The sequence below is a fragment of the Anas platyrhynchos genome, chromosome 16 (genome assembly GCF_047663525.1).
Source record: "Anas platyrhynchos isolate ZD024472 breed Pekin duck chromosome 16, IASCAAS_PekinDuck_T2T, whole genome shotgun sequence".
Lineage (NCBI taxonomy): Eukaryota > Metazoa > Chordata > Aves > Anseriformes > Anatidae > Anas > Anas platyrhynchos.
The window spans coordinates 8,505,180-8,525,763 of record NC_092602.1 but is presented as its reverse complement, the minus strand read 5'-3'; the positions used below and the strand labels follow the sequence as shown (position 1 = coordinate 8,525,763).

Below are 20,584 nucleotides of genomic sequence, written 5' to 3'. Positions count from 1 at the left end.
GGAACTTCCATCTTCCACAGAAAGAAAATTGGCTTTTTAGCATTGATGCTGTTTGCCGTCATGCCGGTTTGAACAACGACATTATGACACACAATATATTTCCAGTAATATGACATTTCAGATTTTACTAGCATGATTAAAATAACGACAGATATATTACATAATAAGGCTCTGTTATGAATTTGTGTCCCCCATTTGTTCATAGTTTGCTGGTGTTATTGGTTTGTTTTATTATTTCTAGGGTGTTTTCTCACACTCACTAGGCTCACTTTTCCAGAGGCAGCAAGAATTCTGATGAGTCAGAGGGACTTCTGTACGCACGTCTAACTTTTGGCGAACACTATTAAACAACTGCAGCCTCTGTATTCATTGAGGTACTACAGCATCAGAAGTTCCGGTGGCCATTGAAGGGGTCTCTGAATTTTTGCTGATACTTTCTACATTCGACTGAGTATAGTTTTATCAGGATACAAAATTTCATTAGGGCTCTGGAGGTAGATGTATCTGGGATTGGTGACAGAGCATGCTGTGACAAGGGGGCTAAAAAAAGCCAGTACATTCAGCTCTCGCCCTCTGCTGGCCCACAAGAGATTGCCAGTTCTTGCCAGTTGAACCATTACTGGAACTGAACTGGCCATGGAGCTCCCTCCTGTGGGTAAGGAGAGCTACTACGCTTAGCAGAGTTCCAGGTTATGGGCTTTATCATGATCCCACACGGGAGAATCAGGAGTTTTGTAAGAAAAAAATAAAAGTGGAAGCACATAAGCAGAGTCTTTCTAACAAGAAATAAAACATAATTTCTCATTCATACGTGGCTGAAATTAAGAAACTGTATTTTTGTATTACAAGACAGCACACTGTGGTAGAGTCTGGCTAGGCCAGTTATCTCCCAAAGTCCTGTCCAGTCCAAATTATTCTGTGAGCCCAGGAACACGGGAACCCCATTTCTTAAGATTCAGAAAATGGCAATTTGTTGCTGTGAGAACAACCTTATGGCCCAAAATAAAGGAAACCCATCCCCCATCTCCATTAACTAATGCAGATGCTGCTACAACCTGAACCTGCCAAACACTTCATTTTAACTCAGCCTGTGAAGATGTGATACAGTGAGCAGTTCATAGCATCTGCACACTGGTAAGCTTTGTTACACTCCCCAGAACAACTTCTGACTATTGATGAAAACCCGAAAAGACACAGAATACGACATCTACTCATGAAGAATGAACTCTGGTTGTACCTCAGTGAGGTGAGCCTGAGCTGAGAACCAACACTAAAGGTCTGAATCACATGACCTATGAAAATATAAAGAATAACACCCTAAGCGTCAAATAATCACTCAAATGGCAGAAACAATACCACTAAAGATTAAAATGAAAGATGGTTTTACAGTAAAAATGAAATTTGCCTGCCAGGTGACTATTTCTTGAATGGCTTTTGATCTGTTATCAGTTTTTCCTCAAAGAGATACATGTGCTTATTTAAACAGAAGCTCATTAACCATTTAGCTTGTACTTATTAAGACAAGAAACAGCATAATACTAGTACGTCTTTGGGGAGATTATTACACCTGTTCTTTAACTTTGCTTCAGACTCTCTCTGAATTTTAAGTTATCCAACTTCTCACCGGCAAATTCCACAAGGAAGCTGGTGCTGAAACTGGTGCCATGATCACTCTGAAGTTTTCAACTGGTATAAAATTATGTTTGTGTTTAGAGTTAATGTAGTTGTTCTGACATTGTTTTTAATAATATTAAGGATTCTTCAAAACAAATGAAGTTGCTGATAGAATGGAATAACATGCATAGAATACAACATAGACCAGACAGGAACATTTAAGAACTTGCAAACTAATGTTTATTTTCCCACTAAAGTTAGGTTTCCTTTGTGCTAATATGATCTAAGATTCATTTTAGGTTATCAATTATTAATACTGAGTTCTTTGCAGGAGAAGTCTCACTGGGACTTAAAAGAAATAAAGTCTCAAAGCATCTGTCATAGATTGGATGGAGTCAGACCACTGCCAGGGGATAGTTACTGATTGACAGTTTTGCATAAAGTTTTTGGAACTACAGACAATAAAAAACAATAATGACATCAAGCAATGCACTGAATCATTAGAAAAACTGTCCCAGTTGATTTTCCTAGCAACATGACTGCATTGCTGAAGAAATTACATCTCTGATTTTGCACAAGAATTGCACCTAGCCTAGACAAGAAGACAAGGCATGTCATCCTAAAACCTACCTTTTGGCCTCCAGGACCATTATCAATGTTTCCAGGACGGAACCAGAGCAGTTTGTCTGCTCAGCAGCAACCACGTGTAACTGCCAAAACGTGCTGTGGGTATAGGCAATTCTTATCTGAAGGAGTACTGCTGCAGCAATGCTGAACTTGACCACCTACAGGTACATTATTGTCCTCAGAACAACACTATCTGGTAGTGTGTGTTCAAATTTTCTTCTCTTGGCATGTTCAAAGTGCATGACAAGACACCAGCTTATGTCCAAGAAATATATATATATGAAAGCAAAATTTGGTCCGAAGCTCAGGCCTATTCATCATAAGTAGCAAACAAACAACTTTGAAACCCGGTTCTACAATAATAACTACTTTATGAATCATTTACTCATACAATAAAGTCTTTAATAAAGAAATGAACTAAGAATAACTGAATGAAAGAAAGACAAAATTGTGAATTTCAAATTACTTCAGAGAAAGTTTTCCATATGAAAATAGAGGACTAATTTTTTAAAAAGTCACCAATACTACTTCTGTGAGTTTCTATTTATCTATCATAACCCGAGGACAGCAGTACTCATCCACAGCACAGTACACAGGAATGGTTTTGTGGCTCCACTGTGCTTCTAAAATTGCTTCTGAAAAGCATTATTCAAATGCAAGATGTTTCATATACATACATAATACACTGCAGTAGAATGAACTATCTTTTTCTACTCTCATTCAAACTCAGTGAACACAAAGATCACAGCTATGCTGCCCACTCAGTGGAAAGCATGGTACAAGCAGAGTACATGTTCATCATCTTGTGAAAGAGATTTGCGAGACGAAATACACAGAACATCAGAAGGTCAAAATATCACACATTTGGATAAATAACTTCTTACATACCCCCACATATTCACCTTCTCTACCAAATGCTACATTTGTGTCTTTGCCAACAGAATCAGCACAATAGCCAAATAGGAGATTGACTGATTAAAAAAACAAGAGAGAGAAAAAGTGTTCCCAGATCTCTACTCATTATATCATTTGAAGCTCCTCTAGTTCATAGCATAAATCATAGAAGTATAAATGTAATTTACTTTTAATAAAAGTAAAGGCTCTTTAGGCCATTTTTTCTTCCATATTTTCTATTTCTTAGGAAACAATTTTTGGACTAAAAATAGCTGAGAGCCTAGATTTTTTTTAGCTTGATATGTAGATTCATTATCAAATATTTATCTTTATTTTCTCAGTTTTCCAGATACTGTAGTTTTTGTAATAATTGAACAAACATCTTCTGAAACTGTAACTTGTAATTGTCCACGGGTTTTCTTTGTCTCTCCATATTTAAAACAGTTGCAGTTAAGAAATATTAGAGCATTACAAAAAACCTATTTCACTCTTTCTTATGCCAGTATAGCATTTAATTCTGGATTTGAATCTTAGAATTATGAAGTCATAAGCAGCTGATAAAGAGTTTTCTAGAGAAGCAGTCTTTCTGTTTAGCAATATGCATTTATTTTATTTCCCTATAACTTTTACAGGGTTTTTTTATTTTTCCTTTTAAACTTATCTATTTTTGAAGTTGAAACCTAGTTACCAAAATCAATCATACTAACACAGTTTCATGTATACTGAGCAAATATTACAGTAATTTCAGACAATGTTATTTGTCATTCAAATTTCTGGCAATGTCATTTGTCAGCAGGAATGACTTTTAAAACAGCAGAATCTTTTGGCATCAGTCACGGCTGCCCAAAGAGCAGAAGAGCTTTCCAGAGCTGCTTTACTTATGTAAAATTAAGCGGTGCCCAGAGCTAATCTCTCTCTATTAGACAATGGTTGCAATTTCTAAATAACTGATTGCACAACGTTATGTCAAAGGGTATTTGAAAAGCCAGAACTGGGGCAATGATTTTTGATCCAGCCAGCACACCAAGTAACAACAGGATGTCCAGAGAGCAGGTTCTAAAGCAGGTTCTACAGTAAGCATTCAGTAACAACATCTTCATACAGCAAATACTGTAGGGCTTACCAAGCATGTGTCTTCTTGGGAGTACATCTTTTCCTACCTCTCTAAACCAACACGTACTTTTAAAACTTTTCACAAAATGGCGAAAACTCTTTCTCTACTATTACAGCTTCCAGTATGCAGTGGAGCAAATTGCTCCCAGCATAACATGATCAAATTATCTTGTCCAGTGAAAGCAGAAAGAGTGACTACAAGTTTAGCAGCAGCATTGAATCTAACCTTACCAGCTCAGAGTTCCTACCACAGACAGGGATGAACAAGTTCATGACTCAGACTGCATACGGTTCCAGAATCATGTTACATTACTACAAACAAACAAACAAACAAAATTAGAATAAAATACCAATAATTATTCTTAGCAACATAATAGAACTGTAGTGTAGACAATCTTCAAGAAGATTAATGCAGAAAAGGATTCTGCATCCTCTTTGGAAGATGGAATACATGAACTCTATTTTTTCTCTGCCACGCACTGTTATGCAATCCATTCTTTCTTACTCAAGAGAGGGGAAAACTATAGCATTCTTATCTGGTAGCACTTTCAAAATATTAGGCAGCTGGGATAAAACGACGAAGCTCCTATCTGGACTTCTCCCAAGCATGGAAATATTGAAATAACTGGGCTCTGATTCTCAAGTGGAAAAGACAAAAGCACAGATTTTTCCTGGATGGAGAAAATCACAATGAAAACTATGCAGCCTGCATTTGTGTACTTCCATACCTGTTTCTTATTATTAAAAAAAAACAACCAAACAAAAAAAAACACTTTTGCAACTGCTTTAATGCATTTGGAATACATTAAAGCAAGTCAGAGTAACATTATGCTATGACCTAATAATGTTTTTAGAAATAAAAAAGATGGATAGCAGCCTTTATTCTGAACTGCCATTTGTTTTCTGCTCCCATGAGAATGCAACTTCAGTACTCAAGATTTCTAGAGAATTATCAAAACCCAACACAGTAAAGTTACCTAACATTTGACTACAAGTTTTTCTGGCAGACAGGTGAGCACATGGTGCTGACAACATCTTCTTGCATTAAGACAAGCATGTCATGTTTCCACTACAGAAAGAAAAGTTTACTTAACAACCGTACCATCCAGCACAAGTGAACCTGCAGCAGCAGTAAGAGAATGCTCAGAAAGAAAGCTTGGATAAGATTTTCCTCCCTCATTTCCAAAAATACAACTTTTTACTTCCGATTTGAGAGCTTTTGTTGTTGCAGGTGCTCTATGAAGGACTACAGAGAAGTGTGGTACTTGCAGAAGCAGCTGACAGTCAGCAGCAACTTGGGCTGGCTTGAGTGTTGCCTTCTGGGATTTCCATCAGGTTCTTTTCCAGTTCTGTAGAAACCAAGAAGTTATAAAAATCAATTCACAAGAAATGATACCATCCAATATTAAGGGTAACAAAAGCTGGATGCATCCCAAGTCATTCTTACATGCCAGAACTCAGGAAGACACTTAAGTTAATATGCTTGCAGATCTGTGACACTTGCTTTGATGCTCAAAAAAATCTACCCAGTCCTTGAGAGCATAAATGTGGAAAATACACACAAGAAGCAAAATTTAACATACTGATGAGGTTTCCTGTCCCAATTTGAGCCATGTGTCCCATGGTCTTCTCCAGCTCCTTTATCATGGACTGTTCAAAGGCCAAGGCAGCAACTCGGGAAAAGAACTCATTGACATTTTCCCCTAGGAAACAAGACAGCAACAATACGTTTTTGCAACTGCACAGCAGTGCATGATCAAACATGAACAAGCATATCTTGAACACACCACCACTCAATACTGGGAAGGATCAGGCATTTCCAACAGTCTCTCTCTGATCACTGCAGACAGAATGTCTCATTTTTTTCCACTTCAGAATATTGTATCCTCTACCATACTTTTTTTTTTTTTCATTAGCAACGAGGAGAATTCAGTTTGTGGCATAATTGTTTCATTCCTAATATATCTAGCAGTGCACACACGTGTTTATGTAACTATCCATGAATTAAACATGCTTAGACATTGCACAGCAACCTCAGTAGTCCTTTCTATAAACAGGACAATGTAAGCACACATACAGATGCTCAAATAAAATCAACCATTAATAAATCTGAAGTTTCTAATAGCAACAAAATGCAACACAATAAATAAATAAATGATATTGAAATAAGGAACTTTAACTTCCTCCCTCTTTAACACTAGCCTCTGTGGTTACTTTATTCTTAATATCCTTTGCAGTAACTTACCTGTTTTGGCTGAAACCGACCAGTATTCTGCCTGCATCTCATTGGCAAAGCGGATAGCATCTATCTCTGTCCTTTCACACACAGCATCTGACTGAGTAAATACCAAGAAATATCTTTAAGATAAAAAGTATATCTGTGCTAGTAATAATACAGTGGTACTGATAGCACCTATTCTGTGAGGCGGACAGTTTTCACAGTGGCCTTTCTGTCCTTACCTTGTAACTTGTGTAATCATGCACTATTGCAAAAATGTTCTAATACTTGAAAAGAAATTACTTAGTATTGCTTCTAAAATGGAAGACTCTGTTCACCTTCTACTGCATTGAAACAAAACAACAAGAAGGTTGACCACTGTATCTAACTATACAGTGCAGCAGAGAGCAGCAAACAGCCCAGTTATTGATCTTCACATTCTTGGTACTCTATCTTTCTCAACAGAAGAGTTACAGGACCAAATAATAAATACAGTTCTTTCCATTTAATCCTTCTTGCCTCTGTCTCGGATCCCTTTTTTTCTACTCTATTTTACTATACTCAAGCACATGAGCTTCTCCCCATCCCTTTTTTTAATACTCTTTTCCCCTTCTCTTTTACCTCTTCTTCCTGTTCTAAGACTACAATTTCTTTCCCCCTTTAACAAATTTTGCTTTCTTGCATGTTATTTTAAGACCATTTTCCCTCTCATTTATCTTCCATGATCAATCATACCAGTATCTTGCTATTTGCTTACCACCAAATCTTTTTTTGTTCCAACCAGAAATATGAAGCTGGAATCTGGCTCATTCTCCCTCAAAGCATCTTCCAGCCACTGTCTGAAATGCAGAAAAGAGATGAGAGTCAGTCAGAGGAAGTATGGAATATAATAGGGTCACAAAAAAAGTAAGAGGATGAACTTCTGTGAGAGTATCAAAAGCCTCTCTTTCTAGACAGGAAGGGAACAGGAGCTATTCCAGCACCTTTGAATATATGCTTTCAACTAAGGAAAAGTTCAAACATGCCTGGTGTAGAGTGCAAATTCAGCAATAATATTAACACCCAGAGATATTATTTATCAGTATAAGGAGAGGGGACAGAGTTTTGATAGAGATAAGGAATAAAAAACAAGAAGCAGAGTTAAAAATATGAACAATACAGCAGATTAGATAAGAAATGAATAAAGAAGAGTGAAATCTATTCAGCAAGATTACAAAATATCTCCCTATGAAGGCTGCATGACTCTTGTCTCATAAACTTTTATATTTTTGTTACTCTGGCAATCAAGTTCCTCTTGAGTCATCCAACACAAGTCAAGGAGGGAAAAGAGTGTGTGTGGGGTGGAAATCAGGTTCACAGGTTTCAATTATTTTCAACCAAGCAGAGACACTAATATATATATAATTTTACAAAGCCCTATGTAAATGAGTTAAATACCACAGCAGTACTCTAAAGAAATACTCTAATACACATTTAAATAAGACAGAGCACAGATTGTAGAGAAACACATACCTGCCTTACAGTCATAACAGTATGTTAGAAATATATAAGCTCTGAGTCTGGTAACAACAGTATGGATCACAGATCCACATTGGGTTTTGCAGCCTGCACTAAAAACAGAGCAAGTTCGCTCACATCAGTTAGTGTGCTGCTATAGCCAAAACATTTCAAGTACTTGAACTACCAAATTTAGCTATACCTATATATACACCTTGAGTTTTGTTTTGGGGGATTTTTTTTTTTTTGACAGACATGTGAGACAGTGCACAGCTGTGCCAGGGATGTTCAGATTGGACGTTAGGAAAAATTTCTTTACCGTGAGGGCAGTCAACCATTGGAACAAGCTTCCTAGAGAGGTGGTTGATGGCCCACACCTGTCACTGTTGAAGAGGCATTTGGATAATGGTGTCAATAATATGCTTTAACTGTTGATTAGCCCTGAAGTGATGAGGCAGTTAGACTAGATGACCTTTGAAGGTCCCTTCCAACTGAACTGTTTTACTATAACAGAATCACGACAGAAACTAGACAAATAATATAATATTGAGACTCTTGAGACTTCATGCATGAGATGCATCACACTGATTTCATTATCGACATCAGATGCAAACCTGTTAGTCCGTTTATAGCAAATGGAGGAAAAAACAGATACTTTTGAGATGCACTTCATCTCTTCCTGTATGTCTAGTTTTGGAAGGATCCAGCTCCTTGTTAAGTGCATTTTTCTCTCCACTGACTACAAAGCAAACCAAAGATGAAGTTCAAATTTATGTTCAGCATTTTTCTCAGAACTATTCCAAACACATGCTTATCATCATTTATTTCATAGCTCAAAACACACCCATAATCTCACAAGTCCTCAGTAACTACAGGCCATAGAAGGCAATTAACCCCCCTGCGAAAGCTGTAAAGGCTAAGCCAAAACACAGAAACTTACTTGGTATGATCCAAAGTCTGGATATCAGTCAGATCAAACACTGTTATTATAACTGCAATAAAAGAAAAAATAAATTAAGTAAAAAAGTGCATCAGAAGTCTCTCCAATTCGACTCAACTTGTGAAATAGAAAGAATGCTTATATACAAAGTGCAACAGTAGGTTTAACATAGGGGAGGTGGGAGATTACTGGTTTGTTTACTCCCCTTCCTTCTCTAGCACCCAGTAAGACTGCCATCCTCAGTCTTCAACTTTAATAGTGCTGTAGTCTGCAGACTAAAGGTAAAGATCAAATACTCCTTTTATTTTAGGACCCCTTTAATTCCTGAAAAAAAGCCTCTTATAGGAATACTAGAGGTATACACTTCTCAGTCTAGCAAAAATTTTACCAAAAATTGAAATTCTTTGCACTCTAGACACAGGTGCCATTCTTTATTACTTCATCATCATAACATTCAGAGCTTGTAGGTGTGACAAGTAATCTATTCATGAGGTTTTCAGTTTCTTCCTCTCTCCAATAACGGAGAGCCCATTCCACCATACTGTGTCTACAGGTACCTTTCCAAGGAGCACATATAGGTGTATGTATATGTTTCTGTATAAAGTACAATATCCTGTCACAGCCAGGGTCAGATTAATATTGTTCTCACCCTCTGCTCCTCGGTAGTAAGCAGATGCAATGCACTTGAACTTTTCCTGACCTGCTGTGTCCCATCTGTGCAATGGAGAAAAAAAGAAACTCCAGGTTAATGAAACCTAGCGCAACCTGAGTAAACATGCTAATGAAGCAACAGACTGGTACACGTTGGAGAAGAATGTGATACCAGAGAATTATTGCCATCTGGAACATGTTATTCATTAACTACTGATAGAAATACAGTAAAGGCCTATTATTTAATGAAGCCATTTTAACTTTGGTTTTATCCTTATTTATTTATTTATTTATTTATTTATTTATTTATTTATTTATTTATTTTTCTAACTGGTCATTTTGGAGACCGTTCTTTGAAACACAATTCAAACATTCATAGTTTGCATGGTAAAAAAACAAAACAAAACAAAAAAACAAAAAAACTTTTATTAAAGCATCATTTCCTCATCTATGTAATTTCTATGTATTTCTAGGGCAATCTGATTCTGAAACTATTTTCTGGGCTAATACTAGCTAAATTATGTTTTAGCTCACACTAGAATCTTGTAACTTATGATACGATACCTCTCCATTAATGACACCAATGAAGAATTAAAAAAAAAAAAAAAAAAAAAAGAAAGAAAGAAGGACAGACAGAAGTGCTTCTTAATAAAAAAAATGGTATACGATATACACTTCTCCCAGCTACTGCCAGTACTACAGATGTTTGGGTTTTGCTATAGCATAGCACTACCAGTCATTGATAGTTGCAATTTTAGCATGTATGAAAACCTCTCAGCTAGAGGGGGCACCAGTGCTTATCATATGGAAATGTTTTACCCAGCCACTGAAGAATATGTAGATAAGGCAACCTTCAGTTTGTTCAGCCTGTGAATCTTCTTGCTTCAGCTGACAAAGTACTGATGTTTCAGTGTAGATTGTTAAAGGCACTCAAGTTCCAAAAATCATAGAATGGATTAGGTTGGAAAGCATCTAGTTCTAGCACCACTGCCATGGGCAGGGACACCTCCCACACCAAGTTGCCCTGGGCTCCATCCAACCTGGACTTAAACACTTCCAGGGATGAGGCATCCACAACTTCTCTAGGCAACCTGTTCCAGTGCTTCACCACCCTCTGAGTGAAGACTTTCTTTCTAATATCTAATCTAAATTTACCCTCTTTCAGTTTAAAACCATTACCCTTTGTACTATCACCACACTTCCTGACAAAGAGTCCCTCCCCAGATTTCCTGCAGCCCCCTGTACGTACAGGAAGGCCGCTATAGGGCTGCCCTGGAGCCTTCTCTTCTCCAGGTTGAACAACCCCAGCTCTCTCTGCCTGTCTTTGTAGAAGACAGTGCCTGACAGAATTTTCAAAAACACAGTCACACTGAAATCAGTGGGAAATTGAGTGCTTTCCAATAAATCCCACTAGCCATCTATTTGCGTCTTTAGGCACTGAGATTTCAGAGAAAATGTGTTTCCAAGCAAAAAGGTTTTAAGATTCATGCACTAAAATACTTCATACAGAGCATCTTATTTCTGCTCTACATCACACTACAGAGTAGATTCAGTAACGTTCTTTCCAGAAAAAATATAGCTAGATGCTTAGAATACCAAAGGACGTCCTTAAGCAGAACCAAAGCAGGTAAGAGAAGGCCAGGATTCCCAATAGGCTGATAAACCAAGGTGAAAATCAGAAAGATTTTGGACTCACTTCAGCCTTCTATGTATTAAAGAAAACCACTTATGCTGCAATTAAGAGACAGTGAAATCACTGGACACATTACAGTTGATTTCAATCGCTGCAGGAATAAACTCTCCCAGTAAAGTCAAGTTCCACGATCGTAACACACACTAAATCCAAAGGACAGTATGGAACAACAATAGCACTTGACAAATTTGTTACAAGAGCTTCTGCTTCTCTTCTGAGAAACTTGAGTAAAAAAGGCAGAACTGTAATGAAATGTAGCAAGACACCCAAAACTAATTTTCATTGACAAAACTTTAACATATTTAAGGCTAAGAGATCCAAGACAGGAGTATATATGTATTTATTTGTTTATTTATTAACTTAAACTGCAAATCCAGGTAGAGAACCTGTATTTTGCAATGTTGTGTTTTGTTTTGTTTTGTTTTTTTTGTTGTTGTTTTTTTTTATTCCATTAGAGCCTGCAGCAATTCAAACTCCACCGTACTCTATGTGATACTTAACCACAGTGTTTCAACTTACATCTGGAGATTATATGGTATTCCTACTATTTCAAAGCGTTCAATTTCAAAATCCACTCCAATGGTCGCCTTGTAATCTCGGTTAAAATTATCTTTACAAAATCTGCAGTGAAGAAAAAAAGGATGAAAGGATGAAATACTAGCAACACCTGGCTATAAATAGCTGAAAAACTAACACTATCTAGGGTAAATTACATAGAAAAGCATGAACTAACCGTGGAGTGGCTATATATTGCAGAAGCATACATAAAAGCACTGAGAAACTGATTACCAAAAAGGAAGTAACATTTTGGGTTATAAATACAAAAGGAACATGTGATTAATAGATAAGATTAAAAACTTACCAAATTCTCTTAGAAACATGGAAGAATTAATTGAAAATATAAACAGCTGGCTCTCATGGTAATAACAAGCTACAGAAATTCAGTGCTCTGTTCAAGGGACTTGGACACAAAATGCACAAGAGCTACTTTTAGCATCTGGCAAATACTACATTGTATTATATTTGACTGGATACATACTCAGTAAACTGAAAGCTTACTGCTATTAGTGATACACTTTGAACTTGTAAAAGAAAAGATGCAAACCATTTGCTGAGATATACTGTACCTGTTTATGAGGCTAGTTTTCCCAACATACAGGTCTCCTACCACAACCACTTTGGATATTTTCAGCCTGTTAGAAATATTTGAAAACACTAAATGCTTTTAGTAGCCATTTCAATGCTCTCACTAAAACAATTCTGACTTAGATCCTTAAATAGCATGCGATGAATACATGCATCTGCAACTCCAGTTCAACTAAATGCCACAGTGCTGCAACAGGATCTTAAATTGTAAGAAAGAAAAGGTCACAAAACAAAACTCTGGAGAAGAAATAGTCCATTTCTTACTCTGTATGTTGTTTCTTAAATATATTGCTATGGGACAGAAGCTCTTGCAAGTATATACACTTGTCAGTTTGCACACAAGACCATAGGTGTTGTGTGCAAGGTGCTTGAGCGGGTCCAAAGAAGGGCGACGAAGCTGGTGAGGGGCCTGGAGAGCAAGTCCTATGAGGAGCGGCTGAAGGAGCTGGGCTTGTTCAGCCTAGAGAAGAGGAGGCTCAGGGGTGACCTTATTGCTATGTATAAGTACATTAAAGGAGGCTGTAGCGAGGTGGGGGTTGGCCTGTTCTCCCATGTGCCTGGTGACAGGACGAGGGGGAATGGGCTAAAGTTACGCCAGGGGAGTTTTAGGTTAGATGTTAGGAAGAATTTCTTTACTGAAAGGGTTGTTAGGCACTGGAACGGGCTGCCCAGGGAGGTGGTGGAGTCACCATCCCTGGAAGTCTTCAAAAGACGTTTAGATGTAGAGCTTAGGGATATGGTTTAGTGGGGACTGTTAGTGTTAGGTTAGAGGTTGGACTCGATGATCTTGAGGTCTCTTCCAACCTAGAAATTCTGTGATTCTGTGTGATATAGTATCTACATCTTTATAAGCCCTTTAAAGAGTAGAAGTTTAGACTATTCTGTCATTAAAATTAATTACAAGTTTCTCATTGACTTTAACAATACAGAATCAAGTCCTAAGTACACAAACAAGAAGTTAGCAATAACAAAATAACCCACTGCAAAATTAGTCTCTTGGGAAAACAAACAAACAAACAAACAAAAAAACACAACAAACCAAAGGCAAGAGCCAATACACTTCCTGACTATCTGGAAAAATATTAATCTGAAGCTCGCTTCATACAAATAATCTTATTTGTTCTGAGTCCTCCCACAGAATACAGCAGATGGTCTTTAGGTGACTCAACCTGCATTCTTAAAATTGAAATGTAGTGTATATGTTAGGAGGTACAGGTGGATAAGTGAATGTAACGTTATTTGTTGACTGAAACTTGGATTGACATCTCCCATGCACATGCTACAAAAATGGTTTAAGAGGTTTAATATACTATTGTATTAAGAAATTGCTTTTTAAACAGGGGAATTAATCTTCTATTGAATGCAATGGTAATTTCAAGTTAGTGATTCTAAGCAGTCTAAATCTTGACTGGTGAGCTACACAGCTTATATTTCAGAAAAAGGAACACATGTTTTTGTTCTAGTCAATGCAAATTTGGTAGCCACAGGCCCCTAACCTGGTGATGTCTCTGCCTAAATAACTGTTAGTGATACAATACTGAAGAAAATCAACTACCTGAAGGGAAAGGCAAAAAAATAGCAAGTGATGGTTTGAAGGTATGTGTTCCATTAATACTTTCTAGAAAAGAAAAGAAAACACTCCCTAGATTAGAAATTTTAACACACTGATTGAATATCAAGAGTCTTAAAAATAGCCATTAGCTACTGAATTTCTCAGAGTACCTTCCCAAATGACAAAGAACTATCCTATTACTTGGAATAATGGAAAAGGAAAATAATGGTAATTCCTGACATGTTTCATAATTCCTGTACCAAGTATTCAGTTGTCTGTCCCTTCTACCACCACACCCTTCCAAAAAATAACCTAATAATAATCATATCTAGATTGGAAAAGTGACAGGAAAGTACTTTCATTTTATTCACAAAGCCAGAATGGAAAGCTTTTTAGTTGTGCTGTACATATACAAAATAAATTAGTTGGTGTTCCAGTGTACTCTGAGGAAAAAAAAAAAAAAACAAACTGATACATCTTGGTTATGGAGCAGAAAAAATGCCTTGATTCACTAAAACAAGTCTTGCCAACAGAATCATCATGACACTTGTAACAAATTTAAATGGAAGTAAAACAGTGGCTATGCTTCTAAAAGCTATTAACTCATCGATGTCTCTCAGAGAGACATATTTTGGCTTTTTTTTTTCTTCAAAAAAAAAAAAAAGTAAAATTAATAGATAGTGAAATGAGTAAAAAATTCCATTCAAAGATGGATATCATGACAAGTCTCATGGTAATTAAGAGCTCTAGATTTAAGAGATTAGTGAACTAACTGTCAGTATTCATAGATCTTTCACTTTATGAAAGATCTTTTACACTGGGACACAGAAGCATTTATTACTAAAACATACAGTTATGTACTTTAACAGAATAGGAATAATTTCTAACACAGTTTAGCTTTCTTGCCTTGCTTCAGGAATTAAATGAGTGCAAGTATCTGTCCTGGGAGAGACATGACATGAGAAAACAAAGAACATGAAAAAGGCATAAAAAAGAAAAATCTATTTTTCAGTGCTATGTATTTACTCCAGAATTTGGATCTAGTTTTAAGTAAACATTTAAAGACAACTTCTCGGCATGTATACTATTAAAAGATTAAAACTAGATCCTTATGTGTGTCAAGGAACAAAACCGCTATGTTTAAATCTGTCCAAAGCCTTTATCAAGTGCTCATTTGGTACACTCCATATGTAGCCTGTTTTCTCTGTTGGTGTCTGTATATCTGCCCTATTCCTTCTAACTGCTCTAGAACTTGCTTTTTGTGCTGACTTGCATAGGCTCAATGCTAAACTGTCAATTAATCGTTCAAACTAAGGGTGCAGCTATTTGTTGCTAAACAGCAACCTGATTTTTTCCAACTCTACTTATTCCAGCAGGAAAAGAATCTTCAAAACTTGTAAAAAGAAGAGGCATTTTATTCATTCTCTGTCAACCAGCATGGGGACGGGCTCAGCTGTCTTTAAATGCATGGGAGTGAGGAACATGAGGAATCAGGAAAAGCCTATAAAGGAAGGAGGCTATGAAGAGGTTAAAATATGTGCTTCATTGCACACTTGGTTTCTTACCAACTTACCCAACTGTTCCAGCACTCTGCTGACAAGCAGTTCTGACCTGCGCATGGAAGTGCTCTTTGAACTGCAGACAGGCCTCGGGTGTGTACCACTGAAGACAGGAGAGAACAGTGACTGGGATAAACTATGTGATGTCTACTTTGCAACAAGTCAAATCAGTAAGGAAAAATACTTCAAAGAGCTTGTCAAACACAGAAGTACCAAAGATTAAGAAAAGGGATAGCTTGGGCTAGAAGGCAGTACAACTGCCTCACAGGTATATTTGTAAAAATTCCTTTGAACAGGTCATTTGACCACCTTTGAGTGTCAGCATCCAAACTCTAGCTAAACTTCCACAGCAAATACATTTGTTCACCACTCTTTAACATAATAACTATTTTAAATTATTCCAATAATCCAAGGCACACAAGAAAAACACAGGTGGGAGAATGGCACGAGCAAATCATTCTTACTGCAAAGTCTTTAAAATCTCTTACTTGTGTGAAGAACTGATTTTATTACTAGTTTTCAATTAAGCTTAGCAGGTTAAAAATGAGGAAAACAACAATGATGGTTTTCATAAAACTAAAAGTAAAACATGCAGCTGAGATCAAGCGTGAAAAAATGCTAATTCCTATTAAAATGATATTTTGAAAAAAAAAAAAAAAAAGAAAGAGAAAATGAGAGTGATAATACTTAGTCCTTCCCTGTCCTCAACCCTTCTGTTACGTTTCAAGTATAAAACTCTTTGGGGGCAAGAATGATCTTTTCTGTCTGTGTTTCTACAGTACATTTGATCTACAGCATGACTAAGGTTCCTGCACACACAGAAAATGAAAATTGCCTCAAATTGTTCAACCAAAAACTCCACATAGATCTAATTAGTCTTTTTGAGTATTAATTACCAGCTATGGTTCTCATTTCCTCTCAGTGGAGGAACTTTTTAACCACGGTAATTATTAATGTTTGGCTGAAAGAACAGGTATTATAAGATAACATTCCTGTTGCAAGAGTCACTTTCTGTTGAGGTTTGAGGAAGAAAACATTATTATTAAGTATATTAGCACTGAATGGGAAAATGAGGTCACATTCATCTCTGAAAGAAAACCTTAAAAAATCTGCAATTCTAGAAAAAGGCATCAACTGTAGATTAAAATAAAATACAAGGGAAATATAGTTTAATGTGGGAGGTGCTACAAACTCCGAGCACATGGATAAAGAATGCTTACCTTAGGAAACTGGGAGATTATTCTGTCCCTACTCACTGGGGGAACCATATGCTTTAGGCTGGACTTCATCCTCCAAATTCAATTCAATCCTACCAGATAGAAAACATGTAAAGAAAAACAAGATGTTTAGAAGTTGTCTTAACAGGGGGAAAACATGATAAAAAAAAATTAACCCTCCTTATGGACTCATCACCTTTCACATTTCCTTTCACATTTCCTTTCAGTACAACTGGCAGCTCTTTGACTTTGTGATAAAGAAAATTGATTCTCATGTAAAAAGGGCAACTTCTGTGTGCACAACTGTAGTAAGAAATAGTGGTTTCCTCTAACAACAAAGCACTGCCTAATTCTGCAGTAGGGCAGAGAACTGTATACTTAGTTAAACCTAAGTGCTAGCAGTTTAGTCCCCAAATAATTTTGCAATGTTTAATTTAAAAATCCTGCTCATTATTATTTTAAATGAGTCTGCATAAAGCACATTTATTAATGTGAGGGGATATCTGATTTCACTAGGTCAGAAGCGGAAAGGAGGAACAAGGTAGTTGCTACATTTCTTGGTGTGAAACTTTCATCCAAGATCACCTCAGAAAGAGCTACATCAGTAGACAGTCTGACTTGGAAGAGTAACGTTCACACAAAAGCCACAAATGCATGAAGATATCCCACTTGAGACACCGTGTGTTGGTTATGCAATGAAGCCTTTTGGATTGTTAGGGGAGGGGACTTTTAATAAGGTACCAATACCAATTTCTTACTGGCATTCAAAAGCATGTTTCTAATAAGCACATTCATCATGCAGCAAAGCGTAAGGAGGACTCACCGTGCAGCAGCTGATGCGGCAGGATCCCAGCTACACAACCAGCTCAGCCTGCTGCTGCGTGCCCATAGCAACAGGCTGGCAACAGCTCCCTTCCTTCCCTTCTCTCACAGATCGGAAGGCGGGGTTGGAATGGAGTAACTGAACTATATGCAGTTTGTTTTAGAACAAACTGGTCTTAGCGGCCTTTCGGATTCCTCTGATCAGGAAGCGCTCCTTAGTAAACTCAACAGTCTCCTCATCCTAATAGCTTCATTTTCTTCTACGATAGTTGTATGTGTGCATACATGGAGCAGGACTAACCTAGCAGAGAAAGAACTGAAGGAGTGAGGAACTGTTACAGAGTTAATATTAAGCATAATAGCAATTATAAAGGAATTCCTAAGGGATTTTTTTCAGTATTTCAACTGGATTCCATCTACGGTTTAGAGTCAGGATGCACACACCACCAATGAGCCATCTGGAATTATATAAATGTCTTTCTAGTCATTAGTAATCTTGGTTCTTAACATACCAAACAATAAAAGCAAGAAGAAAGAAATATTACCACTCTTTTGTATTGCCTAAGTATTGTTAATCGACTCATTACTTTAGACTGCATGTAGTATGCTACACTGTAATTTAGGATGTTAAACAATTTTGCTGTTTGTTTCATTGGTATTTAAGCTTCCAGATTTTGGGAAAAAATAAAAGCTCTCATATTCAAAAATAATAATAATAATAATATTTTGATAATGCTGGAACAGGCTTGGGCATCCTAACATCCAGGAAATAAGCCTCTCCTATTCATGCAGCACACTAAAAATTTTAAAGGTCAAATCAGTGTGGACAAGTAATTAAAAAAAAAAACAACTGTGAAGTATACATAAAAAAAAGAAAAAACACTCCTGTTGTTTTACAACCATAAACAAATAATTACGCTCAACAAAATTGCCAGTCCACTATTTAGAATTAATGTTTTATCATCTTTTGCAAGGAATTACTTTGGTAAGGGATCACTTCAGGCAGTCATGTGATCTCAGCCATACTGAAAACAAACAAAACAAAATACCAGATTTGTAGCTGATGAGTTCTTCAGCAAAGAAGGTGGCATTACAGTATTTATTTTAACCATATATATATATAGCTCCAGCCATCATGCTACTTTTGACTCTATAAAACCAGACAGGCCTAGATTCTTTTTATGATGTGCTCCTGCCCTTTTGGCAAGATTGAATGATTTCAAGAGAACGTTAATTTCTTAAAATAATAGTTCTGAAAATAAAATGGAAAACCCTCCCAGCCAGTAAGAACATCACATTGTCACTTGCTTTCTCCATTTTCTCCTAGTTCTGATTCAATACATCCTAGGCATGTAAAAATCCGTCATACATAGGATGACTCACTGTTTGTCTACTAGAGCGCTTTCACAAACTAAGCTACAAAAAAAAATAATAAAAAAAAAAATCAATTCAACAGCCACAGTGAATCCAAAGTCCAGGAGGGACTAAGGTAATCAAACAGAAACATTTTAAAATTGAAAGGCCATTTTCACTTACTGATTGTATTTAATCTTTCTCTCATACATTGAATTACCAAACCAACAAGTTAACCACACCATTAGAGGAAAAAGACCAACGATTTAAGAAACACAAAAGTGCTGAAAATACTGACAATTATACGTACTATGATCCAAATTTTCTCTTCTTACAGAGCTTGGTCACCTAGGAGCACTGGGAATATTCTGTCTCCATGGCATCATACCCCTTCTTACATCAATGGTGCAGGAACAGTATCAGCTGCAGATTCTGTGAATAGACAAATGATTTGAGAAAGCCTTCAGAAACTGTGTATAATATTAGTTAATGTCATGACCACTAAGATCAGTATACTAAGCTATGGTGAGGGACAAGCCAGGACTCACACCAAGAAGATGAGAACAGAGTTAAAGCAGGGGGAAGCGAGATGTCTTTGATTTTCCCCATCCCTCCTACATTGAGAAAAGTTCACGTTCTTCTATTGAAATAGGTTGAACCTTTAAAAATATTTGGTTAGTAAAAGTCAAATCTAGTCTAGGAAAATAAACTCTACTTTAAATAATCTTCTCTAAAATGATACAGAAAAAAATGCATCCTTTCCTGAAGATACTTTAATTTAGTCATACTTTTCTTCTATGGATTTTGTTCATCACCCAATGACAATCTATTCCTGTGTTTTCTTTTAATCCGGCTGATCTGATTGACTTTGGCTTTGTAAAATCTAGTTTAAGAACTTCGATTATGATAATTGTAACTCAAATATAATGAAAAATATGAGTAACTTCTCTATTTGCAGAGAAATAACCTTTCATAGCACAAGCTGTTCAGTTTATTGCTGATGTCAGGCCACACTGACAACACAGACCACCTCAAAAGCTCTGCTATAAACACTACGATGTGTGCTCCCTGTGTAGTGTCCTATGAACAATACTATTTCACTGAATCATTCTAAAAATTTGACTAAATAGTGAATACGGTTATGTGAGCTTACCTAATTGCAATGGAAACCCTTGGTATGCAGTTTAGCTGTTTATAGTAGCATGCTGTAGAGACTAGGAAAAAAAAGCTACCCAAAGCTACTACGCTCCCCTGCCTCCTTGCACCTCATGTCACTAGCCTACTATGTCACCGCCACTAACTTGATTGCCTCTTGTTCAACCTGATTGTTTTCCAGTTTTGTCAAGTGAAAATATTTTATAATCTGTGGACAGGGCACGAACCCCCCCCTCCCGGTTTTGCAGAGGACACGGGTGCGGAGGGACCCCAGAGCACGGCACCACGGCAGCTCCCGCCCCGTTCCCTCGCACTCTCCCGTCCCTCAGGGGCCTGCCGCGCTCCGCAGCAGCCCGCCGCGTCCCACGCTAGCAGAGACCCCCGCTTCCTATTCACCAACTACGCCGTTGACGCCACTCATTCACAACAGCTACCGTAAAACGCGTTATTTACGCTATAGACGCAAGGCCTGAAACAGGAGAGAGAAAGGAGCGCTTGGCTGCGTAGTGTTTATTCACGGAGCAGGGCGTACG

The 20,584-nt window shown here is 37.2% G+C and overlaps 1 protein-coding gene across 5 annotated transcripts; it reads right to left on the bottom strand.

Moving 5' to 3' along the window:
• Positions 1 to 1,175: 1,175 nt before the first annotated feature.
• Positions 1,176 to 20,540, bottom strand: RAB36 (RAB36, member RAS oncogene family). Of its 5 annotated transcripts, XM_072024595.1 has the most exons (14): positions 20,050 to 20,428; positions 19,207 to 19,328; positions 17,545 to 17,844; positions 16,725 to 16,813; positions 15,519 to 15,607; positions 12,375 to 12,440; positions 11,767 to 11,868; positions 9,553 to 9,617; positions 8,904 to 8,955; positions 7,224 to 7,305; positions 6,494 to 6,584; positions 5,832 to 5,951; positions 5,518 to 5,597; positions 1,176 to 4,560 (listed from the first exon to the last, which is right to left on the bottom strand). In XM_072024595.1, the coding sequence occupies exons 4-13, from the start codon at positions 16,791 to 16,793 to the stop codon at positions 5,533 to 5,535; spliced, it is 801 nt and encodes a 266-aa protein (XP_071880696.1). In that variant the 5' UTR covers positions 16,794 to 16,813; positions 17,545 to 17,844; positions 19,207 to 19,328; positions 20,050 to 20,428; the 3' UTR covers positions 1,176 to 4,560; positions 5,518 to 5,532. The 5 variants fall into 5 exon arrangements, with proteins under 5 accessions (XP_071880696.1, XP_021132718.1, XP_071880695.1 ...); XM_021277043.4 differs by lacking the exons at positions 1,176 to 4,560; positions 20,050 to 20,428 and adding an exon at positions 20,448 to 20,540 and having other exon boundaries at positions 5,019 to 5,597; XM_072024594.1 differs by lacking the exons at positions 1,176 to 4,560; positions 20,050 to 20,428 and adding an exon at positions 20,505 to 20,523 and having other exon boundaries at positions 5,019 to 5,597.
• Between the last annotated feature and the right edge of the window lie 44 nt (positions 20,541 to 20,584).

Excerpts from the sequence above, each read along its gene's own strand:
- RAB36 (XM_021277043.4), bottom strand. The coding sequence starts at position 16,793 with ATGAAGTCCAGCCTAAAGCATATGGTTCCCCCAGTGAGTAGGGACAGA. Across the intron at positions 9,618-11,766 it reads ATACCATATAATCTCCAGAT|ATGGGACACAGCAGGTCAGG; the intron begins GTAAGTTGAAAC and ends TCCATTGCACAG. Across the intron at positions 8,956-9,552 it reads TTACTACCGAGGAGCAGAGG|TTATAATAACAGTGTTTGAT; the intron begins GTGAGAACAATA and ends CTTTTATTGCAG.